The sequence below is a fragment of the Balaenoptera musculus genome, chromosome 6 (assembly GCF_009873245.2).
Source record: "Balaenoptera musculus isolate JJ_BM4_2016_0621 chromosome 6, mBalMus1.pri.v3, whole genome shotgun sequence".
Taxonomy (NCBI): domain Eukaryota; kingdom Metazoa; phylum Chordata; class Mammalia; order Artiodactyla; family Balaenopteridae; genus Balaenoptera; species Balaenoptera musculus.
The window spans coordinates 82517094-82537614 of record NC_045790.1 but is presented as its reverse complement, the minus strand read 5'-3'; the positions used below and the strand labels follow the sequence as shown (position 1 = coordinate 82537614).

Genomic DNA, 20521 nt, shown 5'->3' with positions numbered 1-20521 from the left:
GAGGCTGGGGGGAAAAAGCGCAGCGGGGTGGACGGGAGTGACTTACTCCCGCCTTCAGATCGCACGTGGGGGTGGCTGATGTAAGACCCGCCTCGGGAGCTTCCCCGCCCGCAGCTAAGCTGAGACCCCGGGGTCCCTCCTCGACGCGCCCGGAGGCGGGTCTCCAGCCCGCGCTTGGACGTTTGCCGGGAGGGCTGAGGGGGGGACTTTACAGCCCGGCTTCGGGGGTCCCTAAGGCCAAGTCCTTCTGCGGAGGCTCGGCCAGGCCAGCCCGACACCCGCGAAGGCGGGAGACTTGTAGAGAACGCGGGACGAGGGCTTTTGGGTGCACCTCCCGCTCCTCCGCACCGTGTGGGGCCAACAGCCCGAAACCCGCGTCTCCTTGACCGGGTGGGGCTGGAAGTGCTGCGAGGATCCTCGTCGGGGGGCAGAATCGCGGCGGGCCCGCGTTCTACCGCGTGGCACCGGGCGGAGTCGGCCTTCGTGGCCGGCGGGGACACGGCAGCCCCGGCCGCTTGCCCAAGCCACAGGGGAGCCGAGCGTCCCCAAGTCCGGGAGAATCTCCCTGGGTTTTCTAACATTTAAATATAGGCTAGCGAAGGCAGCAATTAGCATCTCTAATGGGGCCTCGGAGTTTACAGAGTTTCTTCGAAGACTTTTATCTCGTTTATTTTTAAGGGCACCCCAGTGAGGTGTGTGAATTCTCTATGGTCTCCATTTCGGGGATTGGCAGGTAGCCTTTGTAATGGGCTGGCTCAGAGAGCGCCCTGAGAGACAGGGTTAGAGCACTAAGTCGGCTTTGCAGAGCTCAGGGAAATAATGTAACGTTACATTCAGCTTAAAATAAGTAAATACGTCACGTGTCAAATCCGATACCATCTTAATTCTAGTATGGACAAGAGGCTCCAAGATTGAGAACAATTTATGAATAGAGAAAACCTTACAATTCTATGCATTAACCTAAGGTTTTCTTCAAGTTAAGAAAGACTGCACTCTTCCATTTCACCAAAGTTCATTTAGTGGCAAACAAAACTACCTATATCAATTTTTAAAATATCAGATGCATTAAAATGTCAAAGCAAAAAAGCTTTTAGGAGGATTATGGGAAAAGGCAAAAAAAACTTTCTAGTATGTTGTTTCCTGAGTCTTGTATTTAAAATGTTAGTCTCAGCAGTCATCTCTGTGACAGGGGAAAATGATGAGGGAAGTGCTCTTCAGGATGTCACACTAGGTCTGTAACTGTAAGGTTATGAGAACCACAGGGCCATGAGATGAAGGCTTTTACCAAAAAACTAGCAAATTAGTTCCATGAGCTAACAAGCAATGATTGAGCATCCACTTTTAGGGCTTAATACGTTCTTTCTAATTTAATGCTCAGACTACCCTGTGAAGTAGATTGTATTTTTGTCGTTTTACAGATGAGGAACTGAAGCTGTGTGGCCAACAAGAGGTGGAGCTAGGGTTTAAACCCAGATGGGTCTGACTCCAAGGCCTGTGTCTTTTCTGCTACACTATCAGTCTGTGTGGAATGAAGTCGTAGCATGGGGGTCTGCTTTGGAACAGTAGGTTGGGAACAATTGTAGAGAGGCTTTAATACCAAACAGAGGCTGCAGGCGCCATCTTGTAGGTAAAGGGGAGATGCTGAAGGAGACTGGGACGTGGTAGCTCTGTGCTAGAGAGAGTGGGAACCTGGTGGCTTGTGGGGGAGGTGATATCAATCCTTAGGGAGAAAGGGCAGAAGCTTGGAATCCTGTCCTCTCTTTATGACCAACTCAAGGGTATGAGGACTCACAAGATAAATGTGTGTTTTATAAGATTAAGCTACAAAGTAATTAATAAACATAGCCACAATGTGCAGCAAATAAAAAGAAAGCAAAAGAGCCAGAAGAGGGACTACAGACCCGGCACTGTCCCTTCTGACACAGCCGGTGCTGGCATGCACCTCTGTGAACAAAGAGCATGTGTTCCAGTGACATGCTTCTTTGTCAGGGGCTTCACTGCCAAAGGCATAAATAACACAGGCAGAACAGGGTGTGTCTCACTGCCCTGCCAACATCTTCCACTGGACTGTCGGTCCACAGGCCTGAAGGGGCTGTTGTCACACTGCCCTGGTTTTGAATATTGCTGTACTTAACATCATTCTGTGTATGCATCTGGGTGTGAGAAAGAAGTAGAATATTGAACTGTATCTAAGCTGCAATCATTATCATGATTTTGGATTTATGGATTTGAAGGACTGGAAGGGAATAAGGAAAAGCGAAAACATCTTAGTTTGTGAGGGAGTCTGAACTATGGGTAAATCTCTTTTACTTCCATTGATGTTAATGTTTACCTAATAAGTAATACAGATATCAAACAATGCCTGGTTTTGGCACTCCTTTGAGTCTTAAAACTGCTTGTTGATCAGAATGTGTGTATTCCAATAAGCTCCAAAATGTCTGAGGAGAACACTCGGAGCTAGTTTGTAACTCCTTGGATCTGCTCTCCACCCCACTGCCTCAGCAATGTCATCAGATGATCAGAGCCTTCCACAAACTTTGTGTCTGTGAACAGACTTCAACAAATCTGAAGATGAAACAGGCCCACTCAGGCATTTGCTTAACTGGCCTTGAAACCAGTTTTGCAGAATGGGCACCGTTTCTCTTTAGGAAAGACAGTATATGAAGGTGATGCATAAGATGGGGTGAAGAAATCATTACTCTTTAAATATTAAACACTTACATTCTTTCCCTCCTCTTCCATACACATTTGCATACACTGGTAAATCTGTCCTCTGAGTCTCCACAGTATGGTCTGTGTGCCTGTTATAGCAGCTAGGCAACACGTGGGAGTTGTTGAAGGATCTAAATTCTCAGCAAGACTGTGAGCTCATACAAATATTTCTGGATGATATGAATGGAGAGCAGGAGCCTGGGGCCATCTTTAGAACATAGGTGCCCTGCAAATGTGTTATGTTGAAATAATGTCACGTGTACTCAAAAATACTACCTAGAAACAGCTGAGACACTGAGACAAAGGGAGAGAGGAAGGCAAATAGTTGGGTGAAAATGGGTTAAGGAATAAGATCTTGTTAGTCACCAGATGGTAAAAAAAAAAAAAAAAAAAGAGGAGGGGAAAGTGTCAGGTGTGCAGGCAGCTGCAGGTCCAGTAAGGGGCCCCTGCCAAGACAGACAGATTCCGTTCTGCTCTCTGAAACAGCTGTAGGTGCGTGGCCTTCCTGGGGCAGCAAGGAAGAGCTATGACCACCAAGAGTCGGGTTTAACATTTATTAAACACTATCCTTATGCCAAGTACTATGCTTGGGACATTTGTGTACATTGCATCTCAGTTAATCCTGGCACCAACTCACTGGGACAAGACTATAATTCCCTTTTATTGTTTAGGAAACAGGCTTAGCAAAGCCAAGTGGAACTCACATAGCTAGTAAGAACCTGGATTTCTCTGTCATTAAAATCTCACTGTAATTCATTCTCATTACTTTGATCCACTAGTCTTCACAACTGCTTCTGAAAACTTTGATCCACTAGTCCTCACAACTGCTTCTGAAAAGCCTTTTTGTTTTCTCTGCTTTAAGAAGATTTACATGCTCAAGGAGGGAGTGGAGAGGAAGTTACAAAAAAAAAACCCTAAAGAAAATATTAAATTTTAAAATTAGATTCCTACTATTGAGATATATCCACCATTAAGGTGTATACCCTTGTGGCTTTTTTTTCCTATATTATACATATTTTTAAAAAAAACAATATTGGGGGGACTTGGCTGGCGGTCCAGGGGTTAAGACTCAGCACTTCCACTGCAGGGGGCGCGGGTTCCATCCCTGGTTGGGGAACTAAGACCCGCATGCCACGTGACGCGGCCACAAAATTTAAAAAGAAAACTATGTTTTCACGATTAAAAAAAAAACGATATTGGGATCAGATTGAAGATTTTTGCTTGAAACTTGTTTTTCCAGCTACCACTATGGTAAGTAATGAGTTCATACTCATGACAAATACGAGTGTTAACTTTGCTCAGTGTTTTTCCCTTTTTAGAGATGGACTCTAGTAATGTGGGAATCCACTCCATCACTTACAGGCTGTGTGCTTTGGGACAAACCACATAACCTCTAGGAGCCTCAGGCTGCTTATCTCGGGGCTGTTGTGAGGATTAGACATGATCCTGTGGGTGAAGCTCCTACCTGGCGCCGTGCCTGGCACTCTCTCTGTGCCCCAGTCACAGTCACTGCAAGGCAGAGTCCCTCCCTTCTAAGCAGAGGCCCAGAGCTTGCTAGCCTCCTCAGGGGTTGGCCAAGTTCTGCTGTGGCCATTAGTCTTCCACTTCTGCTCCATGCCCTTCATCTCCTGTAGTTACCTTGCCCTTTTGGCTGAGGGACGGGCTCACCTCAAACCAATGTAAGTTGTTTATTTATTTATTTTTATGTTTTCTTTTTGGCTGCACCGAGTGGCTGGCGGGATCTTAGTTCCCTGACCAGGGATTTCACCACAGTGAAAGCGCTGAGTCCTAACCACTGGACCACCAGGGAATTCTCTAATCAATGTAAGTTTTGACTTTCAAAAGGGGTGGACTCATTTTCTGTTTCATGCAGGCCTTGGTCTCTCTTGAGTAACTGAGAACATACTCCTGGAAAATATCTGTGTGGCCCCGCGGTGTTGGACATCCCTCTCCTCCATAATTAGCCAGCATCCCCACCATCTGGACTCACTCATACCTCACAGGGATTTCCTTGTCCACACAGAACTAAGATTGATCCAAGAGCCCTGCTCCTGCTGACCGAACTCTACCATCTGTTCTCAAGCTTGCTTTGCCAGCTCCTGCCCAGCCAGGGGCCCCTCAGTGGGCATGCAAGGTGGTTTGTGTGCACCCTAATTTGCTAGTCTTTTATTTTGGTAAAGGCCCAAAGTCCCAAATACCCTCACACTCTGCTTCTTCCTTGAAAAGCAGGGCAGCTGGCTTCCTGATTTCTTTATGTTTATTTATGCACGTACTACAGAAAACTTGGAAACTATACTTAACCAGAAAAAAAAAAAGAAAAAGAAGAAGAAGAAAGAAAAAGAAAAGAAAAATCTCAATTCAGAGCTAAACACTGCTCACGTTTTGGTGTCTATTCTTCCAGTCTTTTCTCTACACACATATGGCACTTTCTCAAGTCTCAGATTGCCAGAAGCATCATCTCATTAATAACAGCTTTTCAGGCAGGCAGGCAGGGAGGGGGGAACCACTACATTAAATATTCATATTGATTGTAAGAGACATTTTTACTTCAGAAATAGTAAGTGGTGGAAAAAAAGTATCATAGTACCTAGGAAATACTGTGTATATTACATTAAAAAATTTTTAAGTAGGATACTATAACCTGCTTTTTTCAGTTAACATATTATGAACATATTTCCATACCATTGAATAGTCTTTTACAATATATATTCCTTGAGGACATTCTTCTACAAAATGAAAATAGCTTTTCTTTTTCTGAATATAAAGACAATATATATTCATGTAGCAAATGCATAAAATGCACCAAAAGTATAAAGAAGAAAATACAAGCCAGCTAAAATCCTATTACCTAACAGCAACCACTGTTAACATTTTTGTTAACAGTGAGGTATTTCTATGAATGTAGATGTATAAGTAAAGTATATTATATAAGTGGAATACTACTATAAAGAGCGCTTTGTAACATGCTTTTATTTTTCACTTAGCAGTAGGTCACAGGAATTGCTCCAAGTCAATAAATCATTTCATCATTTTTAAAGTCTGCATCATATTTCATTGTACAGATGAAATTGTAGCACAATTTATTCACCTAGTCTTCTACTGATAGACATTTAGTTTACTTCCAGTTGTTCACCATTATACATAACATCTTTGTACAGTTATCTCCTTGAAATAAATGCCTAGAAGTACAACTCCTGAATCAGAGTACATATTTTTCAAATCGGATATACATGGCAAATTGCCCTTCAGACGCTGTTCCTCTTTTATGCTCCCATTAGCAGTGTGTAAGACTTCCCCTCAGTCTTGCCTAAACTGGGTATTATCTTTTAAAAATCTTTGTCAATCATTTTTCAACTAATGTCAAGGTTGAAAATCTAAGGGTGCCAAGACAATTCAATGTGAAAGAATAGTCTTTTAAACAAAATGTGCTTGGACTCATATAGCCATATGCAAAAGAAAGAAGTTGAACCTCTGCCTCACACCATATATAAAAATTAACTCAAAATGGACCATAGACTTAAATACAAGAGCTGGAACTATAAGACTCAGGAAACCTAGGAGTAAATCTTCATGACCTTGCATTAGGCAAAGCTTTCTTAGATATGACACCAAAAGCACAGCAAGCCAAAGAAGAAAGAGATAAATTGGACTTAATCAAAATTTAAAACTTTCATGCTTCAAATGATACCATCAAGAAAGTGAAAAGACAATGCATGGAATGAGGGAAAATATTTGTGAATCATATATCTAATAAGGGACTTGTATCCAGAATAGATAAAGAACTATTAGAGCTCAACAACAAAAAGACAAATAACCCAATTAAAAATGGGCAGAGAATTTGAATAGACATTTCTCCAAAGAAGATATACAAATGGCCAATAAGCACAAAAAGAAGCTTAATGTTATTAGGCATTCGGGAAATGAAAATCAAAACCACAATGAGATACCACTTCGCACTTACTAGGATGGCTATAATTAAAATGATGGACAACAAGTGTTGGTGAGGATGTGGAAAAATTGGAACGCTTGTGCATTGCTTGTGAGAATGTAAAATGGTGCAGCTGCTGTGGAAAACAGCTTGGCAGTTCCTCAAAAAGTTAAACATAGAGCCAGCAGTTTCACTGTTAGTTATATACCCAAGAGAATAAAAATATATGTCCATACGAAATTTGTACATGAATGTTTACAGCAGCATTATTCATAATTATCATAAACTGGAAACAACCGAAATGTCCATAAACTGGAAGTTTTGGTTGTTTATCCATAACAGAATAGATAAACAAAATGTAGTATATACATACAATGGAATACAGTTAACTGATACTTCAACATGGATGAACCTTAAAAATATTATGTTAGCTGAAAGAAGTCAGGCAAGATGACCACATAGTGTATGATTCCATTTATATGGAATGTCTAAAAAAAGCAAATCCATAGAGACAGAAAATAGATTAGTGGTCGCCAAGGGCTGGGAGTAATAGGGAGTGACTTCTAATGAGTATGGGGTTTCTTTTTGGGATAACAGGAATGCTCTGGAATTTGATAGTAGTGATGGTTGCACAACTCTCTGAACATACTAAAAACTACTGAATTGTACACTTTAGAAGTGAACTTTATGGTAACTGAGTTACATCTCAATAAAACTGTAAAAATTTTTTATCAATTAGGTAAGTTGACAATGATATCTCATTTTTACTTTAATTTGTACTTGTTTATATAACTAATGGGGCTGAATATTTTTTCAGGTATTTATAAAGTATTTGTTTTCCTTTATAAGTTACCTGTTTATGTCCTGTTGGTATTTTAAAATTATTTATTAATAAGTGCTCTGTATATATTAAGAATATTAACCCTTAGTCTGACATTCATGTTCAAACTATTTTCCCCACTTGTTGTTTGCTTTTAAAATTTTATTTATGTATGTATATATACATACACAAACACACATACTGGGGAGGGTGATAAAGAAAAATTTCAAATTTTTATTTAGGATAAAATTGATCTTTATGGTTATTGCTCTCATGTCATGAGAGCCTTCCCCACCCCAAGACTATATCAATATTCACCTATATTTTCATCTGATACTTCTGGTTTCATTTTTATGTGACGTCTGTAATCTATATAGATTAATATTTTAATGTATGCCTTGAAGTAAAGGTCTAATTTTCTTTATTTTTAATGGTTAGCTACTTGTCCCAATACCATGTGTTAAATAATCATCTTTCCCCCAATGAACATGAAATGTGGCCCTTAACACATACTAAGTTCTTACATATTCTTAAGTCTATTTCTGGACCTCCTTCTCTGTTCACTTATTTTTCTATCTCACCAGTACCCCTCTGGGACAGTTTAGTAAATGGAAAGCCAGTGGACAAATGACAGAAGACCAGAAGTTTATTCTCTGGAGACATGGGCTCAGAGCGGCACTGGACTCGGGGACACCAGGCCCAGGTGAGAGTGCATCTCCATTAACCATGTAGAAGTGGAGAACATACCTTTCAGAATGCACAGTGCCACCACTAGTCCTATGCTACCCTCCATATTATCTCCCTCCCTATTTATTATCATTCTTCCCCCGAAGAATGCACAGTTGATCCTTTTTTTTTGGCCTCACTATGCGGTGTGTGGGATCTTAGTTCCCTGACAGGGATTGAACCTGTGCCCCCTGCAGTGGAAGTGTGGAGTCTTAACCACTGGACAGCCAGGGAAATCCCCACACTTGACCCTTGAACAATGCAGGTTCGTACTGTGGGGGACCACTTATACGTGAATTTTTTTTCAATAAATACAAATTACAGTCCTATACAATATAAGGTTCATTGAATCCGTGCATGCAGATTGGATGTGGAGGGCCGACTGTAAAGTTATACATGGATTTTCAACTTCAGGGAGGATTGGCAACCCTGACCCTTGTGTTGTTCAAGAGTCAACTGTACCATCAGCCAAGATGTAAAATGATATCAGAAGGATCTCTGGTTAGTCATGATGGATTTAACTCATATGCTTATCTCCACATCCTCCCAAATCCTTAAAAGGATTTAAAGATAAAGTTGAGGAAATTTTCCCAGAAAGTAGAACAAAAAGATAATGAAATATACTAAAGGACAAATAAAATCAAAGGATCAGTCCAGGAGGTCCAATAACCGACTAATCAGAGTTCAAGAAAGAGAGAAAAAATAAAATGGAGGGAATTCAGTGGAAGTCTACATCCCAAATTGTAAGATACCCCTCCAACTCCCCTTTCCCCACTTAGTTCCAGAATGCTAATAACTAATCTCCAAAGGCAGGAGATTGGAGGGTTCTTTTCTGAGGAAAGTGACTGGTTTATTTTTTTTAAATATTTATTTATTTATTTATTTTTGGCTGCGTTGGGTCTTCGTTGCTGTGCGTGGGCTTTCTCTAGTTGTGGTGAGTGGGGGCTACTTTTCGTTGAGGTGCACGGGCTTCTCATTGCGGTGGCTTGTCTTGCTGCAGAGCACGGGCTCTAGGCGCGCGGGCTTCAGTAGTTGTGGCTCACTGGCTCTAGAGCGCAGGCTTAGTAGTTGTGGTGCATGAGCTTAGTTGCTCCGTGGCATGTGAGGTCTTCCCGGCCCAGGGATTGAACCCATGTCCCCTGCATTGGCAGGCAGATTCTTAACCACTGCGCCACGAGGGAAGTCCAAAGTGACTGGTTTAAGAGTGAACATCTAAGATAACCAAATTTCTTTTATTTTAGCTATAATTTCCAAGGGCTCTGTTTTGTCTTTATAATTATTCATTTTTCATAGCATCCTGTTTTTATTTCATTGATGTAACATCTCTTCTCTTTGAGAAGATAAAGTTTTATTCTGATATCTGAATTGTCTCCATTTTCTCCAAGTTCCTTTTTACTAACTCAGATTTCTGGCTCTAGTGTTAGAGTCTGTTAACCCAAAACAATAAAACAGCTGGTTATTTTACCAGCAAAACGAGTTTATTTGAGAGCAGCAAACAATTGCAACTCAGGACACACAACTATGGTGAACCACATGCAAGTCCAGTTAAGAAAAAGAAAGGAGACTCTTTTATAGAAGAGAAGGGGAAATTGGGAGAGGCTGTTAAAAACAAAAAGTCCATTGGAGGAAACTGGGACTTTGAAGTATAGTGGCCTTTCACTGGCTGAGCTGTTGCCCGGCAAGGAGAAATCTTTCTTCCTCCCAAGGTGGTATAGTAGTGTCACTTCTTGCTAGAGATGCAAGGTAGGTCTCTACCTGTCAGGATCTCTATGAATGTTGTGTGGTATGTACATGAGAGCTCCCCCTCTGGCCTCCCAGCTCCATTTTAGTGAGGTTTCCTTTTGTTAATTTTCACAAGTCTTTCCTGAGTATCTGACCATCCTTGTATGTCCATTCATATTTATGAGAGAGGGGCTAAAGAGATGACTGGAAACTCTGATGTACTGATAGGTCTTAGAGACTTGTGGGTATCACTCCATGGTGATCAGGAAGCAAGCAGGCATTTCCATTGAGAGACCTCCAAATGCCAGTATTTTCAGTACCTACGGCTGTAAAGGATGAAATTATCAAGCAATAATACAACACAATTCCTTTGGATTTCCAGGTTGAAATGGCCCATCAAGGCATATTATAATGAAAATCAGAAAACCAGAGATCCTGAAAGTGTCCTAAGAGAAAAAAGTCATAATGAAAGAATCAAAAATCAAAATGGTATGAGACTTAATAGACCACAGGGAACTAGAAGACAGTGGAGGAATTGATGCCTTCTGAGGAAATTCTGAGGAAAAGGATCCTCCTCTTAGAACGTAACACACAGCCAAACTGTCATTCAGGAGTGAGAGTAGAATAAAAATATTTTCAGACATTCAAGATCTCAAAATATTAACCCTCCACGCACCCTTTCTCAGGAAGCTACTGGAGAATACCCTCCCTTAAGGGCAGCTGTAGTGGGCCTCGAGGACAACCCAATACAGAGGGAAACAGAGGACAGGGGCTCCAGGAGGTATGCCGGAAAATAAACATGAAGATTACCTCCTGTGCAGCCACACTAAGAGGTGAGTGCAGCTTTGACAGAGAAATGAAAACAATAAAAAGAGGTCATTCTTAACTCCAGGAAAAATAAAAGGTTGTACAAGAAATATAATTACAATACGTTATATGGCTCATCTGTAAACATTATGTAGTCACATAACATAAATAACCAACACTGAAAGGAGGTGGGAAGTCATAGCTGCGTGGGAGTGAGGATCTGAGAGCTAAATCCTTATTTTTCATAGTAGGAAGTCAATAGTTAACGTTCAAAAAACATTGGATGTAATATAACCACATTATTTACATAAAAGAAGGCAAACACCAGAGACGACAGCTCAAAGAATTGAAGTTGCTGTCTCTGGAGAAGAGGGAGGAAAGTGGGAGGGGCCAGGCAGGAGAATGCTGTTTTGGTAACAAGCTCTGTAGTAGTCTTTTTTGCGTTTAAAACTCTCTCCTTCTCCAATAAAGATGTTAAAAACAAAAAACAAAAAAACCACACCAACTCTCTCCTTGTATTACTCTGAAACAAATGACATTTAAATTAAAAAGCTTGCAAGCTGGCAGAGCTGGCTCCTGACAGTGGGTGTGGATGCTGGGAAAAGGTGTTCTGCCTGCCTGGGATCTATTCTGAAGGGGCTGGAGGTCCCCAGAGCACAGAGGACAGACGGTGTGGGAGGGGCCAAGGACCTTCCCGCCTTTTCTGGGGCACTCTGCTCCTGGAGTGGAGGTGGGCGTGGTAGGGGCTCAAAATTGGGTTGGATTTTCTTCATACAGCTGCAACATGCACTTTATAAGGGTAGAGATGTTGCCAAGACTCTGGCATTACATTTCTGTCAGATTTTGTACAGTGTTGGGAGATTCCTAATTTCCCAATTTCTTCAAATGTGTTTTATTATTAGTTTTTTAACATCTTTATTGGAGTATAATTGCTTTACAATGGTGTGTTAGTTTCTGCTTTATAACAAAGTGAATCAGCTATACATATACATATATCCCCATATCTCCTCCCTCTTGCGTCTCCCTTCCACCCTCCCTATCCCACCCCTCTGATGTGTTTTAGAGAGAAGTTGAGAGAGGGCAGGGGGCCACTCAGAAGCCACTGTGTTTGGACATCTGGGTTCTTCTTTCTAGAGCAGGCTGAGCAGGTCGGCCTCCCTCTCACTCTCTTTTTCTCCTCTCTCTTTCTCTCTCTCTTAAATTGAGGAATAATTACAGTAAAATGCACAGATGTTAAGCATGTAGTTGGTGAGTTTTAACAAAGGTGTTCACCTGTGTAACCAACACCTCAATCAAGATAGAAAGCACTGCTATCGCATCCCCCTGTATCCCTTCCAGTGCCCCATCAGAGGCAACCCTTGTTCTAAATTATATTCCCAAGAGACGATTTTGCACGTTCTTGGACTTCATATGAATGAAATCATACACCTGTACTCTCGTGTGTCTGACTTCTTTCCCTCAACATATTTTTGAGATTCATCTGGGTTGTTGAATGCATCAGTAGCTTGTTTCTTTTTATTGAAGAGTATGATTCCAGTGTATGAATAACATTGCTATTTATTTATTCATTTTCTTAGCAAGTCTCTTCTTTCTCAAGACCAGCCTTGTTTCTGAGCTGGAGCAAGTCTTCTTTACATGACCCTTTTTACTAACACACTAATGAGGTTGTTTCCACTGAGTGGAGTTGAAAGATTAAAATTTAGGCTTTATGAAGGACCAGCATCATTATCATGTTATAAATGGAAATCGGATGTAATACATGCTCATTTAGGTTGAAGCTATTTGTGCACCAGGAGACCAATTAAAAGCCTGTGACAATAACCCAATGTGAGGTAACTGAAGTTTGCACCAGAGTTTTTGGTGTGAAAGGAGAAAGGGAGGAACAGATGGGATAAATATTTCACAGGAAAACTTGACAGGGCTTTGTGACAGATTAGGTGTATGGGATGAAGGGGCAGGATGAAACAAATGCTATTTCCAGGTGGACATCTGCCTGGTGGGTCCCTCTTCTCTTTCACCTTGGGCCAGTCACTCCCTCTGCAAGCTCTGTCCTGTTGGGAAGTTTAAGGAGCTCTGATTCAGTGGCTCAGCCTGCCTTCCATGCCCACTTGTACCTTTTATACACACCTCGGAGCTATTGAAAGGCATAGTGAAATTGCGGAAAGAACACTGAGTTTGGACTTGGTTAGTTTTTCATCCTTTCACTTGCTTAGGCTCCCTAAGTCTCGGTTTCCTCATAGGTGAAATGAAGGTGAGTAAATATCCCCACCCTATCAGATCGTTTTGAGAATCAGGGGAAGTGACTTCAAATTTCTTATGATGGTTCACAAGAAACTAATACGAGAAATCACCTGTAGGAGGGGGTAGGAGGGATGGGGGAAGAAGTGGGAGTGAAACTTTTAGTGAACACCTTTTTTTTTTTTAACCATGTCAGCATATTACCTTTTAAAAATAAAATCCTAAACAGAATCAAATAAGCTATCTCTACAAATGATTAGGCATTCTAGACTGCTGAAAAAGACAGAGCCTGGCTACCTCCTGTCTGTGAGAACCTTGAGGTCCATTAGCCCAGAAGTCCTATCACTCCAGGATAGCTGACAATAGCAAATTATTTCACCTTAATGACAAAAAGTGGGTTTTGTGTTGCAGTGAGAGGACTCTGCTCCAAGAGTAAAGAGATCTGGATCCTGGTCCTGGCTTTTCTGTGTCATTCAGGTGGGTTCCTCCTCTTCTCTGTGTCTTCTATTGAATGAAAGAGTAAGACTGCATGATTTTTGAGATGCTTCCAGCTCTGACTTGCTAGAATATAATGCTAACTTCTAAGCAACAGAGGGTCTCATGATGTGATATCTGTAAAGGATTTGCTGGTGACATTTTTGTATCTAAGACAGGAGCAGGGCAAAGAATCACGTGCTTCTCTTTTCACCTTTTATTTCCTTTGATACTGAAGTATCCAGAAGCAATGAGTCAAGTGGAGTGTGTTTTCCAGAAAAGAAAATTGAGCTGTGTTTCAGTAGAACCACTGGTGCAATCCCATTGCTGTTTGCTACTGACATTAGCCAAAGGGTGTATCAGTGGTATTTTATGTATACACGGCACTTTATATGGATAAAGTTATATCCACTTTATATGGATAAAGTAGATCCACTTTATATGGATAAAGTGGATCCACTTTATATGGATATCCACTTTATATGGATAAAGTTCCTATTCAATGAATAGGAACTCAAAGATCATATAGTTCAAATTCTAACAAGACTCAAACAATGGCCTTTGGTGCCAAGGAACTCATCTCCTCCTGAGGTGCTTCATTCCGTTTTCATCTTGCTCAAATCATTAGGAAACTGTTCCTTAGGTTGAGCTGAAATCTTGACTTCATGATCACTATTAGTGCCAGCTTAGCTCTCTGGGGCTACAAACTACACCTATGTTCTCTCTGGCCAAGGTTGCAAACTGCTGAAATGCAGGCCAGTATTAGACTATGTCTTGTTGGCTCTTAATAGTGTTTAAAAATATCTCAATTAGTTTTCGACATTAAAACATCATGAGTTTTTGTTTGTTTGTTTGTTTACATAAACTGTTTCTGACTCTTCTGGAAAGATCAAAAGATCTGTGCAGCTGCCTCCCCAATATGATTCTTCCCTTTTTAGTAAACAATTCAAAGCTTTGTTCCAGTCCCTATCCGCTCTGGCTCAGCCTATGTGCTGTTGGGAGAGGCTGATCCCACCCCTGGTTCTAGAACAGGGCATGCAAACTAGTCCTAATTCATCAGCATAGCCCTATGTTTTTGTCACCTTTGTTGATTCAGAAACAAGCACTGTTTCAAGACTGGAATCCTTGGAAACAGAATCCGAGATGGGGAGCTGCATGCAGAAGGCTTACTGAGGAGTGTCCTTAGGACACACACCTATGGGGACCTGAAGAAGACAAGGGTCGGGGTGGAGAGAAGCCGACCAGCAAAGTAGGTGCAATGTAGTTACAACCAAAGCCTCAGCTGATCCCAGGAACTCAGGAATGGGGATGGCCCTTCAGAGTTGTCCCAAACTGAAGTAAGGAGGCCAGACATTTGTATTCCCACATCAGCCAGTCACAGGCCTCAGGCTGCACCCTGGGAGGGGGTGTAAAACCTTGGGGGAAGTGGTTTCCTAAGGCTGAGAGCAAGACTATTCCCAGCAGCTGAGGGATGGATGTGTTCCCCCTGAAGAGGGGACCTGGGCCGAGCCCCATAGTATCTCCTACAGGCATAAGACTCAATCCAGATTAATAGAGATTTGCTAGGACTCCTGAGAAAGAGGCTTCCAGAATTGACCTGTATCTCTCTGGATATGGGCAAGGAGCTCTGGGACTTGTCCTTAGCCATCTCACATCAAGGTCAGCTTTGATAACACTGGTGCTCTGCTGAATCAAACCAACCCTGAAGCTTAAATTACCTGGACTCTTAGTGTGAGCTTCATCGTTAAGTCAGTTTTCTGGTTGTGTTTTAATTACTTACAAATGAACATACTTTGACACATTCTGCATTGCAGAGCTACATTCCCTGGCAATATCCCGCTGAATAGCAGCTGCCTCCCTTTAAGATGGGTCACTCGGTTTCCAGTTTACTAGTGCCCACTTGGCTTTTAGAGGTGGTAGCAGAGAGCTAAATCCTAATCTTCTAATAATATGAAGTCAATAGATAATGTCTAAAGTGGAAAAACCAAGACATAGAACAGAGCATGTGTCTGTAAATATGAGGTAAACATCAGAAGAAATAGCTAAAAGTGTTGGCAGTAGTTGCCTCTGGGGAGCTCTGTCAGGGTGGGATGGGACAAGACACTGCAACTGGTTTTTGTGGGAAGCTTTGAAGTGCTCTTTGATTTGAAACCTTGTGTATCCCCGGTTGATAATGCATGCCCTGGGGCATCTTGCCCTGCTCTGGGACTCTCCCATCTCCTAGTTCTCTTGCCTTCCTCTGGCCTTTCTTCTGGTTAGGGGGTTTCCTAAATGCTGGTTGATAATCATCTTAAGCTACCCTTTCTCTCTTTATTATCTTATGCATTCTATCCGCCCCTGGGAGACTTTGTTCCCTACTCCTGATCTCTCCTCTTTAGCTCCTGATCCATATTTCTTCCACAGGATCACCTTGGAATTCCCCTGCCCTATTTCCAACTTGCATGAGGAGGTAACCAAGGTCTCTCCTAGCTGTAACATGCTATGAGGTCTGAAAAATTATATGGAAACATTTAACAAGTCATAAGAATGGATCTCTTTCATTTACTTAATATTATTAGCCATTTTTTTCTTTTGTCATGTTGACTGAAAAAATGCACAACCTAAAAGTTGAGAATTATGTTTTATTTGGCTAACAAAACTGAGGATGAAAGCCCAGGACGAAACCTCTCAGATAGCTCTGAGAGACTGCTCTGAGGAGGTAAGGGAGGAGCCGGAATATATAGGAGTATTTGCAGCAAAGAGCAGGTAGTCAGAAATCCAAAAGATGACTGTTTTTCTTTTTAATTAATTAATTAATTAATTAATTAATTAATTAATTAATTAATTATTTTTGGACTGTTTTTTACTGTGGTAAAATTTATATAACATAAAGTTCACCATTTTAACCATTTAAAAATATACAATTCAGTAGCATTTAGTTATGAAACCACCACCACTACTTAGTTCCAGAACATTTTCATCACCCCGAGGGAAACCCCGTATCCATTAAGCAGTCACTCCACCTTCTGGCCTCCCCTCACCCTGGGCAGCTCCTTATCTGCCTTCTGTCTCTATAGATTTGCCTATTTTGGACATTTCATATAAGTTGAGTCATATAATTTGAAGTCTTTCAATACTATGAAAAAGCCAAGTAACATCTGAATATTATTATGAAAATAATTTTGATCTTATGGACCTCCTGGAAGAGTATCAGGATCCCCCAGAGGTCTGCAGAGCAGACTTTGAGAACTGCTGGTCTAGGTCATCCAAGGTGTGGGGCACCAGCCAGCTCCCCATTACAGCTTCTCTCCCAGCACAAGGTGATTGTCATGTCCCCACGTCCAACCTGAGGCCTCCACACCTCAGCTTCTCATTTCCCGTGAAAACTCGGTCGGCCACTTCCTGCAAAGTTGAGATTACAATGGATTCACATTCAAACTGCCCAGAGGAACCAAACAACCAAATGGGGACACATTTTTATAAGTTATAAATCTGAATGTGGTAAGAAACTATACCACAAACTGGTTTCCAGTAAAATTCTGATCACTTCCTGGCACTGTCATTACATTTTATAATCACAGTAATTATCTTTTACCTGTGATGAGAGCTGTCATGTACTTTTGAATATCAATCAGCAGCCATGCCATAAATTGCTAGCCCCTTTTTCCTCTGATGATCACAGCTTATTTTATTCTTCAAGTATTCTTCTCAGAGTAATCAGCACGCTTATTATACAGCATATTCAAATGTTAATGCGCACACTGAACTCACACTATTGTGAGACCCATTTGCTCAGGAGCTAAAATTATGTTGCCATTCTGCTTGGTGCTAGAGGTTCTGTGCTCGAAACCGGTTTCCCACATACAAGGAGCCCAGGTTATTTAATGAGAATGTGAGCTAGAATGAGGAGTTAACACTTAATATAGAACCTGGAAGCTAAATGGGGTCAGCACGTATGGGGCCTACACATTTTGAATTAGCTATCCATCACTGCGGAGACAATCAATATTTGAGCAGACTGGCTTTGGGGCATGTTTAACATCGTTTTTCCAGGGTCTCTACCAAACTCTGCCTCTGCAGGTTAAACTGCCCAAATCACTGCTCTGACAACTGGAAACATTTTCCTCATACTGGGCTGAAATCTGCTAGAGTTTTTGCTCGTTTTTTTTTTTTTAATTTCTTTCTATCTTTCACTCGTTTGTTTTTGCTCTGCCCTCTGGAGCCACGTAAAGCATGTCTGCTTTCCGTTCTGTGACTGCCCTTTAGAGATTTAGGACAGTGACCTTGTCCCCATGGTCTGCTCTTGTAAGGCTCAATTGTCCCAGGTCCTTATAGGACAGGTTACCAGTCCCTTTACCACTGTGGTCATTCAGCTTGTCAATGTTCACCCTTTAAAAAAAGAGTGAGGTGCTCAGAATCTGAAACAGTGATCAACGTGTGGTCTGGTCAGGGTGGAAATGAGCAGGTCTCTGCTGGATGTGAATTCTCATGTTGGGTATGATTCTATTAGTGCTTTCCAAGAGGATATTGCCTTTCTCGTTATCCATTACTGATTCCTAATTAGCTAAAACTACCAAGTCTTCTAAGCCATATATTGGTACTTAGGCAATTAGCAGGATCTGAGATTTGTCACCATTACATTGCATCCTGTTAAATTTGGCCCAATGGTTTGGCCTATCAAGACCCTTTTTTGTATCCTGAATCTATCCTTTCCATCCACAGGTGTAGTCAATCTATCAATATTGCTATCTGTATATAAATCAAAGTTAAAAAAGCCTGACAGAAAAGGCCTCAGGATGGAGTCCTTCACCTATTTCCAGAGACCTCAAATCAAAGTATTTGTTCAACCAGTTATAACCCTCCCTTCCCAGCCCCAATACACACACCTCCATCCTCCAACTGTTCCATCCTCTAACTCAAGCTGTCAGGGAGGGAAAACACCAAAGAATATTCCAGGTTACTAACTAGCCGGTTAAAGTGGCCTAGAAAAGAAACTGAGGAAAAGAAGGGAGGGAGAGGATAAGGCCTGGTGGAGAGCCCAACGTGGCAGGAGAGGTTCTTTGAAGTTACTTCCTCTAGGCCCACACTCCAGCACAGGTTGGGGAGGTATTAAGGTATGAGTCAAATGGAAGATAGTCCAGGGTTCTGCTGTGATGAGAGAGAGAGGAAATCAATAACCAGGAAATAGGACCAATGTTGGAAGCTAGAAGATAGTCAATTAGTATATCAACCTGGAGGGACTAGGCAGAAGAGAACAGAGACAGGTGTGGAGAACGAAGAAAAGAATAAGCATGGGAAACAGAATCTAGGCTTGCTAAGTGGGCTTCAGAGCTGTGCTGTTCAACATGGTAGCCACTAGCTACAGGTGGCTATTTTAATTTAAATTCATAAAAATTAAATTAAAAAATCAGTTCCTGGGACTTCCCTGGTGGCGCAGTGGTTAAGAATCCGCCTGCCGATGAAGGGGACATGGGCTCGAGCCTTGGTCTGGGAAGATCCCACATGCTGCAGAGCAACTAAGCCTGTGCGCCACAACTACTGAAGCCCGCGCACCTACAGCCCGTGCTCTGCAACAAGAGAAGCCACCGCAATGAGAAGCCCGTGCACCGCAACGAAGAGTAGCCACCGCTCTCCGAAACTAGAGAAAGCCTGCACAGAGCAACAGAGACCCAACGCAGCCAAAAATAAATAAATAAATAAATAAATAAATAACTTTTAAAATAACATTAAAAAAAATCAGTTCCTCCGTCACATTAGCCACATTTACAGTGTTCCATTGTCACATGTGACTAGTGGCTACCATATTGGATCATACAGAAGAACATTCCCATCATTGTGGAAAGTTCTATTGGACAGCTCTGCTCTAGAACATTCTAGGTGTACTTCTAAAAAAGGGCCAAACCAGGTAGGATATCATTTTAATGTGCTTATTTTTCCTTTGCTTTCTTCAAGACCCAGCTCATATATCAATGCTTCTGGGAATTCGCCACATGTGTGGTCTGTGACGGTATGCTATAGGCAGCCAAGCATTCTGAGCTATGCAGTTCTTTGTGGTAATGTGTGGATCTAGATAGGACTTAGTATGGAGATCCTGGCATAGCTATTTGTCAATCCTCAACCAAAATGTGGCCTTTTTCCATCTGGGGAAGGCATCCTCCTTGACAAAGCAATTAGCTTTGGGGCAGGAGGGAAAGGAGGGAAACACTGGCCTAGCCAGCCAGATCTGCTGAATCCACCTCTGTAGCTGTAAAAATAATTTGTAATAAAAGCTTTTGACCTCCTGTCCATAAACATTACATAGGCCACCTCGGCCAGGCCATCAGGAAATGGAAGTCAGGGTGTGATTTGCTTGATACAAGATATCTTGTCATCTTACCTGTGGACCCTCACTAAATTTTCAGTCTGCTGTCTTTCTCTTTCAATTTTCTGTGCTGGAGCTCTTAGAATTTCTCATAATAAGATCTGTCATTTCTACCTTCTAGATCTCTCTAGAATCTGTCCTTTCCTTTAATACCCTCAGTGAATTTATCTTCTCTCTCCTTTCCCACCCAGCCCCCATATTGTCACCTAAATGCTCTAAGAACATTACCTGATTATGGCATTCTCCTCCCTAAAACCCCTTAGTGGCTCCCCATGACATCATAAAAGCCTCTCCTTGGGCCCCCAGCTACCTCTCTGGTTTCAGGTCTTTCCATTCCCTGGTGTATAGCACACATTCCAGCTTCTCTGTTACTGTGCCCAGAACCAAGATGCCTTTTCACATCCCTGTGCATTTGTATACTCGCACCTCCCTCTATCTGAAATGCATCCCCCACCACCTTTAATCCCCCTGGAGAATTTCTACACCCTTGTTAAGGTAACATTTAAATCTTATCTCTTCTGAGAAGCCCAGCCTGAGCCCTCAGACAGACTTAAGTGATCCGTCAACTGTGCCCAAATGCTGTGTGGGCTTTGGTCATAACCCAGTCTGTATATGACACTCATGAGTCTGTTTCTCCCACTAAACTGTGAGGTCTCAAGGGCAGGCAGCACATCTGACTCATCTCTTACCCACTGTGGCAAGCACAGGACCTGACTCACAACAAACACTTACTAAATGCCTGTTAGAATGAACA

The 20521-nt window shown here is 41.9% G+C and overlaps 1 protein-coding gene across 4 annotated transcripts in view; it reads left to right on the top strand.

The window, feature by feature from the left end:
- Positions 1-14: 14 nt before the first annotated feature.
- The window catches only part of HEMGN (hemogen), a 43916-nt gene continuing 23409 nt past the window's right edge, over positions 15-20521 (top strand). Inside the window, exons 1-3 of one of the 4 annotated variants that reach the window (XM_036855352.1) lie at positions 15-1623; positions 8061-8163; positions 13365-13430. In XM_036855352.1, the coding sequence (XP_036711247.1) occupies positions 8088-8163; positions 13365-13430 (142 nt within the window). In that variant the 5' untranslated portion in view covers positions 15-1623; positions 8061-8087. Of the gene's footprint in view, positions 1624-4493; positions 4537-8044; positions 8164-10705; positions 10742-13364; positions 13431-14523; positions 14677-20521 lie in introns of those variants that run through there. The other 3 variants (XM_036855351.1, XM_036855353.1, XM_036855354.1) reach the window with 3 other exon arrangements.